Source organism: Lolium rigidum, chromosome 3 (assembly GCF_022539505.1).
Source record: "Lolium rigidum isolate FL_2022 chromosome 3, APGP_CSIRO_Lrig_0.1, whole genome shotgun sequence".
NCBI lineage: Eukaryota > Viridiplantae > Streptophyta > Magnoliopsida > Poales > Poaceae > Lolium > Lolium rigidum.
In genome coordinates, this window is record NC_061510.1 from 137,262,945 (window position 1) to 137,271,903 (window position 8,959).

The following is an 8,959-nucleotide window of genomic DNA, read 5'->3' on the forward strand; positions in this document are numbered from 1 at the left end:
TCGCGATATTTTACTTGTCCGAGGTTCGATCATCGGTATCTCCATACCTTGTTCAACCTCGTTACCGACAAGTACTCTTTACTCGTACCGTGGTATGTGATCTCTTATGAACCATTCATATGCTTGCAAGCTAATTAGATGACATTCCACCGAGAGGGCCCCGAGTATATCTATCCGTCATCGGGATGGACAAATCCCACTATTGATCCATATGCCTCAACTCACACTTTCCGAATACTTAATCCCATCTTTATAACCACCCATTTACGCAATGGCGTTTGATGTAATCAAAGTACCCTTCCGGTGTAAGTGATTTACATGATCTCATGGTCGAAGGACTTAGGCAACTATGTATCGAAAGCTTATAGCAAATTGAACTTAATGACTTGATCTTATGCTACGCTCATTTGGGTGTGTGTCCATTATATCATTCACCTAATGATACAACCTTGTTATTAATAACATCCAATGTTCATGATCACGAAACCATGATCATCCATTAATCAACAAGCTAGTTATACAAGAGGCTTACTAGGGACTCCTTGTTGTTTACATAACACACATGTATCAATGTTTCGGTTAATACAATTATAGCATGGTATGCAAACATTATCATAAACACAAAGATATATTATAATAACCATTTTATTATTGCCTCTTGGGCATATCTCCAACAAAAGCATCGATGTTTTATCCCTAGTGGCAACAGCACATCCACAACCTTAGAACTTTCTGTCACTGTCCCAGATTCAATGGAGGCATGAACCCACTATCGAGCATAAATACTCCCTCTTGGAGTCACAAGTATCAACTTGGCCAGAGCCTCTACTAGCAACGGAGAGCATGCAAGAACATAAACAACATATATATGATAGATTGATAATCAACTTGACATAGTATTCAATATTCATCGGATCCCAACAAACGCAACATGTAGCATTACAAATAGATGATCTTGATCATGATAGGCAGCTCACAAGATCTAAACATGATAGCACAATGAGGAGAAGACAACCATCTAGCTACTGCTATGGATCCATAGTCCAAGGATGAACTACTCACGCATCAAACCGGAGGCGGGCATGATGATGTAGAGCCCTCCGGTGATGATTCCCCTCTCCGGCAGGGTGCCGGAGGCGATCTCCTGAATCCCCCGAGATGGGATTGGCGGCGGCGGCGTCTCTGGAAGTATTTCCGTATCGTGGCTCTCGGTAATAGGGTTTTCGCGACGGAGAGTTTAAGTAGGCGGAAGGGCAGGGTCGGTGGAGGCACGAGGGCCCCACACCATAGGGCGGCGCGGGCCCCACCCAGGCCGCGCGACCCTGTGGTGTCGGCGCCTCGTCGCCCCACCTCGTATCCTCTTCGGTCTTCTGAAAGCTCCGTGGAAAAATAAGACCCTAGGCGTTGATTTCGTCCAATTCCGAGAATATTTCCTGTGTAGGATTTCTGAAACCAAAAACAGCAGAAAACAGCAACTGGCTCTTCGGCATCTCGTTAATAGGTTAGTGCCGGAAAATGCATAATAATGATGTAAAGTATGTATAAAACATGTGAGTATTGTCATAAAAGTAGCATGGAACATAAGAAATTATGGATACGTTTGAGACGTATCAGTTCGTTCCTTGGTACTTACCCTCGCCTTTTCTCTTTCTCTTTTGTTTACTCCTTTTGTCGGCAACCGATGGCCCGAATTCGACAGGTACAAGATGACGACGTTAGCAAGGTTACCCTTCCGGCTTGGCCTGGGCAGGGTTATGGACGCCACTGGTTATCTTCAGGACTCTTAGTCCAATTTGTATCTTGTCCGTACTCGGACGTATTCGATCTTCCGTATGATTTGGATCTTTGTATTGTATATTTGTATCTTGACTCGTTGGAGTCGTTGTTGTAATATATGTTTCTTGTGGGCTCTATTGTAATCCTGTTGTAATGTTACCGCTCGTGTTAATTCCTCTGGAATCACGTGTGTGATTCGTCGCGCACGTCGTGTCAGAGGGCGTCTCTGAATCGATATCGTGCGGATTTCGGCGGGAATGCTGGAATCCTCATGGTACCGGTTCCAGGACGTCACAGTATGCCGGACTGGCATCGGGCGAGGGTAGAAACCATTCTGGATAGTGCCGAGCTAGCACCGGTGCCCGGGCCGGTCGGCGCCGGGCCAGCCGGCGCCACGGCCGGTGCCGCCGGACCATACACCGGCCTGAGGGAAAACTGTTGTTCCCTCATTTTCATCAAAGTGGGGGGTCTCCCTTTTCCTTCTTGTTTCATTTATACACCATTATGCCTGACAGACTAATACCTGAGAATAATCTTGTAGGCATGCATTAGTCCGATTACTCTAGCCGCGGTGTCATTGTTACCAAAATAATGGATAAGGGTAAAATACCCTTACACCCATATTAATCCTGATCTTACATATAGTATTATTTGTACCTTCATATGTCATTGATGAATTGCTTTTTGTCCACCACAACTTTACGAGAGAGTAATCAAGTGAACCGATGAACCTCGGTCCACTTTTTATCATAAGAAACACCTTTATGTTGCTTTTACATTGTTTTCTATTTGTTGCACTATTTTAATCCGAAAATACAAAAAATATTTACTTTTATTATTTGCATCAAAACACCAAAAACAATCAATCTATTTACACTTCTTACTTAGTTATTTCATCTAGTTTAGTTTCTACTTGTTTTATTACTACTTGTATTATTTACTTACGCGAAATCTTGTGCTTGACAACCACACGGTGAAGTTGGGGACACAAGGCATTTACTTTACTTGCAGTGTTTCTTGAAGAAGAGAGAAGAGAACACTTTTCCATCCAGTCCCCGAGAGTTCGATATAAACCCTCAAGGCATCCTTGTGGGGAAAAATACTCCCTCGATACAACACTCTGTACTTGGAGTCCCAACGTATCAATCTTTTTAACGTTGCTTGTAGCCGTCATCAACATCTCACGGTATTCCACGTGAAGAAGTCCATGTATTCTTCCACATACGTCAGCATTGGAATTGTGTTTTCTCCAATTTCTACCTCCTCTAGAGGATCGGCCGACGTAAAGCCTTTTGACCCAACTTATCTATGTCATATGGTTCTTCAATCAATTCATTCATAACGTTATCTCAACCCTATACCTTCCAGACGCTTTTGTAACCATTCATTGTTGGGATTCATCTAACTAATGTAGCTAGAACGAATTCTCCTCAATCTGCTTTAGAGAAGCTGGCACGATCTATCTCTGGCCAGTGGCCACACTCACAAAATCGGAAAGCTGATGACTGGATTTCCTGCATGAACACGATGTTATTGCAGTACTTAATAGTGGCAACCATTAATTAAAAGATCGACCACATGAGAATTTTTGGAGAGTGGACACTACACAACCCGTAGTTGCGTTGTCAGTGTAGCCACGTTCGCACCCAGACCGTGGTTCGGAAATAGCATATTCTATAGGTTGGTACGGAACTAATGTAATCAACCAGATAGTTTAATGTAGTTGTAAATAAGAAAAAGAATTAAAACGAGGTAAAGTAATTTCTATAGGTAAAATAGGAACATACTACTGATATTTAGATGAACCATAAAGGAATAAAAGGCGCTATTGGGGAAACACGGATTTATCACTACCATTGGTACTATGTTGATTAGGACTTAATGTCTTAGTTAAAATACGTTGGCGAAGTGACGATAGGCCCGAATAAAGGTGCTCCCAGAAGCACCTTTCCACACCCCTCATGACCATACCTTCTCAAATTGCATGACGCGCTAGGTCCAGTAATTAAGGGTATCCCCGTCGCTATGGTCATATTCCCTTGTACCTCTTACTCCGCATTAAGACATATGATTGAAATAGACGCAGATTGTTGTCACATGTACACTCACGTACCTCCAACCATGCTTAACAATGATTCCTTCAATGTATCTAATGACAAATATTGCATGGTGCGCAGCATACAACATAACCGAAGACAACCACCATTTTCACATATTGCAACAAATCAACATAAATCTTCATTTCAATTCATAGAAGTGCTAGAGTTCCTCCATCTCACCAAGAACTAAGAGACTACTCACAAATAGAGATATAATGCATGATCGTGGCAATGAGATGAATGGCAATGGGAAATGGATACAAGTGCAAACCAATCTAGTCGGCATAACAACGAGATGAATGGTGATATTGGTGATGAACGTGAAGATGATGATGGTGTTGATGGAGATCGATGTTGGTGCCTACTTTTTTTTGTCTCCTTCTCTTCTTTCTTCAATGGTGTGATGGTGGTGTTGGTGTAGATCTATGGCGGTGGCACCGTGGCAGGGATCCGTCGAGACATGATGGGAATGAGATTGATGATGGCGTCTAGGGTTTCCCTCTCTTTTATAGCCTCACGGGGGAGGGGTCGATGTCGCATTATGGGTAACCCTCACACCAGATATGGCCTTCGGGTCTTCAGAAATGTTGTTCGGTTTGACGAACGGTCCCAACAGAAGGTGGTAGGGTCATCCAGGCCATACCACTGGTTGTTAAAGTTCCTGGATTCTACGGTAATTTGGGTGCCATTTCTTCATATGAACTCCAATTTAGTTGTTATTCGGCTTGTTGGATTTGTATGGACGAAAGATACAACACCATGGTCTAGGATCTTTATTATCTTGTGATGGAAAATTGGGTTCGTTCCACCCTTGAAATGGCTAAGTCCAGGTGCATGTAACTCCTCCATATTGCATCCCTTTGTCTCATTTCCTCATGCTTTGGACATAAGGTTCATAACACCTAGACACACACCAAAGACAAGGAAAAGTGATAAAATACTAGTAAAACTACTAGTTCTGCGAATCTCTCGTGAAAATAAAGTAGCTTGTGTAATCATGCATTTTAGGATATAGTCAAAGCTAGATAGAGCATGTAATGAGGCAAAAAAAGTATATGTAATAAAAAAACATGTTGCCTTTTGGACTTATCACCATCTCCCGCCTAATTAAATCCTTGCTTGTCCTGAGCAAGATGGTTTATAAACTAGTGATGCCCTGTATCCTTATTATATTTCTTTTATGTAAGGTCAAAACAAGATCAATTATATGTACAAAGATTCACCAATACTTCTATGCCCCATGTCAAAGTTCAAATCTATCTTGCAAGAAAACTTGTGATCCTCTGTTGCATTTTTATATCTCTCCTCTTTTTTAACATTCATGCTTTAAAACAATCAAGAGTGAGATGACATGTCAAAAGAAGCATATCAATAGAGCAACTCATTTTCAACTCCCACTTATTAAGTATTGGCTTTCCAATACCTTCTCTAGTTTGTTGTCTTTAAAGAACTCACACTTATTATTAATGAGATCATGCCAAAAAGTTGTAAACCTGGCAGAATTAAGAACTCTCTTATGAGGAGCATTTTCATTTGTTTGCAAATATGCTCATGGAGGTATTTACCAGGCGTAACATTGTTGTTACAAACGTTTGACCAACTCATAGCCAAAATCTGAGATTTCTCTCATGGTAGATCGTTTAAAGCCCAACGGAGTTGTCCATGATATGTCAGTGGGGTGAGACACACATAAAGCAACATCTCATTTTATTTAAGTGTTATTGGCATGAATATTAGTTACCCTAAAATAGGGTTAAATCAAGCAACTCACTTCGTAAATTACCTTTAAGTCGATCATTAATTTCTACGGGGTTTAGTTTACTTCTAAGGATAGACTCTTAAGACAATTTTTACTACACCAAAGTCATCATTGAGATATTCTTTGTCATGTTCTATTTTGTTCATATTTTTTTGAAATCTAGAGGTCATCGCAATGCTTCTAAGAGGATCACAAATGATATCACAAGCTAGATGGAAGTTAAACAAGGTGCATCAAAATTCAAACTTGCCTCTTATGGGATCTAACATGCGCAAGTATACCAGTTACATAAGTATGAACAAAACTTATCCGAGAAAGCTTATCAAAACAGTGGGATACATGGTTGCATGAAAACTTTTGAAGATAGAGAACATTGCACAAGACTCTACACATGCAACAAAAAAAAAACCGAAAATGCAGTTATCAAAAGAGAGCTGAAAAGTGGTTGATGGTTGTGAAAACAACCATCTTTATCCATGTTTAAAACTGATATTAATCAAGTAATTGATAAAATATCTCTCTCAACTTGTCAGTAATCACTAATTATTGAAAAGATGTGCAAATCTCTTCTTCCTTTTCCCTGTGTGCAGATATGGACATTTTTTTTGGGCAGAATCAAGGGCAATTAATGAAGATTTCCAAGTTTCCAAATCCATCAAGTTAAAGAAGCCACGAAGAGAAGCTTCAGAGAGTTTGGGGAGCAGTAATACGATCGCAGCCGCCCGTACGACGCACCCGTACCAGGTGCCATCGCCTTACTCAGGTCAAACGGAACAACTTTCGTGAAGTGGCCTATATATAATGGGCATCACGACCGCTAGAAAAGAGAGACAAACAGAAGAAACACCACACAAAGATCAAAAGCCACCACGAGATCCATTTCACCATTCACATCTGAGGAGAGGGGAACCGCTGCTCCATCACCATCTCCATCGACATCTCCATCCTCCCCTCTCCTTAGCCATAGATCATACTTGTACTATTGATCTCATCACAATTGGTGGCATTGTAAGACTATTGTATATTGATCTTGAGAATTCCTTTACAATGTTTATGATTGTTGATCTTATCAGTGTGAGTAGTCCTCACGGGCTGAGGCCTAGTCTCGCAACATCATGTGCATCTAATCTACATGGGTGTTGTACTCAATTTTCATTTTAAGATTTGCATGATTGTATCTATATCTCCTACCTCAATCTAGGACTTGTCAGGTACCCAAGACCCCGATGATTGATAAAGATAATGAGGCGAGATTAGTGATAATTTGCTGCTTCATGCGAAACCTAGTGAAAGTAGGGGAAGTACGGTGGTAGTTCCAGATCCATTAGGGATAACGATGACGCCACTGATCTTAATGATTTGGTACGTGGATCACTTAATAATCCTTCATAACCAGACTGGAGTGAATGGGTTGGACAATAGTTTGTAGATAACCAGCTCGACTAGAGTCTATAGTACATCAGGACGCATCGCCCACAAGAATCTAATCTGAATTGAATTAAGTATAATTGTACATATTATTATCTTTTATGACGTAACATGTATGCACAGCTGCATGATAATCCTTAGCCCTAGCCTATCTCCATCTACTGATTCGCAAACCCCAAGTAAACTCGAAGGTCCAACGAGATGAAGATTCTACAAGTTGGTAAGATCTTGATTGAGTAAATCACCACAACAGTCGCTTCCGAGGGATCGATATAAACCTAGATTTTCTAGGAAAAAAGCAACTATACTACATCGAAAACACGAAATCCACTAGGTCAAGACTAGTTAGGTTTCTCATTTTGCAATGTTTCAACCATGTTTGAAACTATGTAATAGTTTGTGTAATGTTTCTATCTATGGTTAAATAAAAAAGGAAAAAAATAGGTAAAAATATTATGTGTTGGGATACTGGACACCTTAAACACAAACGGACGCGCGGTCAAAAGTGATTTTTTTTGTCCGCAAGACCAATGTAAAGGGTTGCACGCGGTTACATTAGACGTCCGATTTGCGTCGGCCCGTTGGAAGCTCCCACTCCCCACTGTCGATGGATTGACATGGAGTACTGAGCAAATGGGCCCACTGTCATCGCCAAGGCCGTCCAAAATTTGGCGACGGTAAAACACCGCGCGCAGTCCCAGCCATGGGAAAACAACGGATTCCCTTTGTCCCGCCACTCCCTCACCCGAAAAGAACACCTCCCGCTCCCCGCTTCGCCAGGTCACCGATCCGCGCAACCCCGCGCTCCCGAATCCCAACCATCCATCCGCATCCAACGGCTACAACCCGACATCACGCGGATCGCCCCCGCAACCTCACCCACAGCCCTCTATCTATAAAAGCCCACCCCCACCCAGCTCAACCCACCACATCTCCTCATCCCTGCCACAGCACCTACACAAAAAAATCCACCAATCCCCTCCAACTCCGAGAGAAGCTCCGGCGATGTCTGGGCGCGGCAAGGGCGGCAAGGGGCTCGGGAAGGGCGGCGCCAAGCGCCACCGGAAGGTGCTCCGCGACAACATCCAGGGCATCACCAAGCCGGCCATCCGCCGCCTGGCCCGCCGCGGCGGCGTCAAGCGCATCTCCGGCCTCATCTACGAGGAGACCCGCGGCGTGCTCAAGATCTTCCTCGAGAACGTCATCCGCGACGCCGTCACCTACACCGAGCACGCCCGCCGCAAGACCGTCACCGCCATGGACGTCGTCTACGCGCTCAAGCGCCAGGGACGCACCCTCTACGGCTTCGGAGGCTAGAGCGTTATCAGGCCGTCAGGATTAGCTAGGTGTTTTAATTAAGGGATTGGTCGGCGAATCTCTGTTTCTGCTGTAGTTTCTGTCTGCTTGTTGTCGCGTGTCCTAGGGATGAGCTGTCGTGTTGGTTTCCAAGTATGTACTCACTGCAAATCTCTTGCAGAGCTAATGTTATTTGGTTCAGATCTCATGTCCCCAATCTTATTTCTTGTGATTCATTCCCGTCATGTTTTGTTTGTTTTGATGCATGTTATGTTATCCGAGGGCATGGTTCAACTCAACTGCAGATGTTCTTGCTTTGGAATCTTTTACCGAAAAAATCAAGGGATGGAAAGGTCAATTCGTATACACCAAAAATTGGCACCAAGAGCAGCATCTGTTCACTATCAGCGGCTAGCACATAAACATAAGAAAAATGTTTCAATTGTACTTTTCACCGACTCGTTTAAAATAAGGTCTATCTCTGTTTTACCCAGTGATGAGAGAAAAGGCACATAATTAAGAAACTCAGTTTGAACCAAATCCAAGTGAAATATCAATTTCAGGCAAACGCTCAATACAACCGTTAATTTGGTAACAGACC

General features: G+C 42.7%; 1 protein-coding gene across 1 annotated transcript; it reads left to right on the forward strand.

Moving 5' to 3' along the window:
- Nucleotides 1–8,029: 8,029 nt before the first annotated feature.
- On the forward strand, nt 8,030–8,537 carry LOC124702379 (histone H4). The gene has a single exon (XM_047234516.1). It carries the CDS (start codon nt 8,068–8,070, stop codon nt 8,377–8,379), a length of 312 nt encoding a protein of 103 aa, XP_047090472.1. The 5' UTR covers nt 8,030–8,067; the 3' UTR covers nt 8,380–8,537.
- The last annotated feature ends 422 nt before the right edge of the window (nt 8,538–8,959 follow it).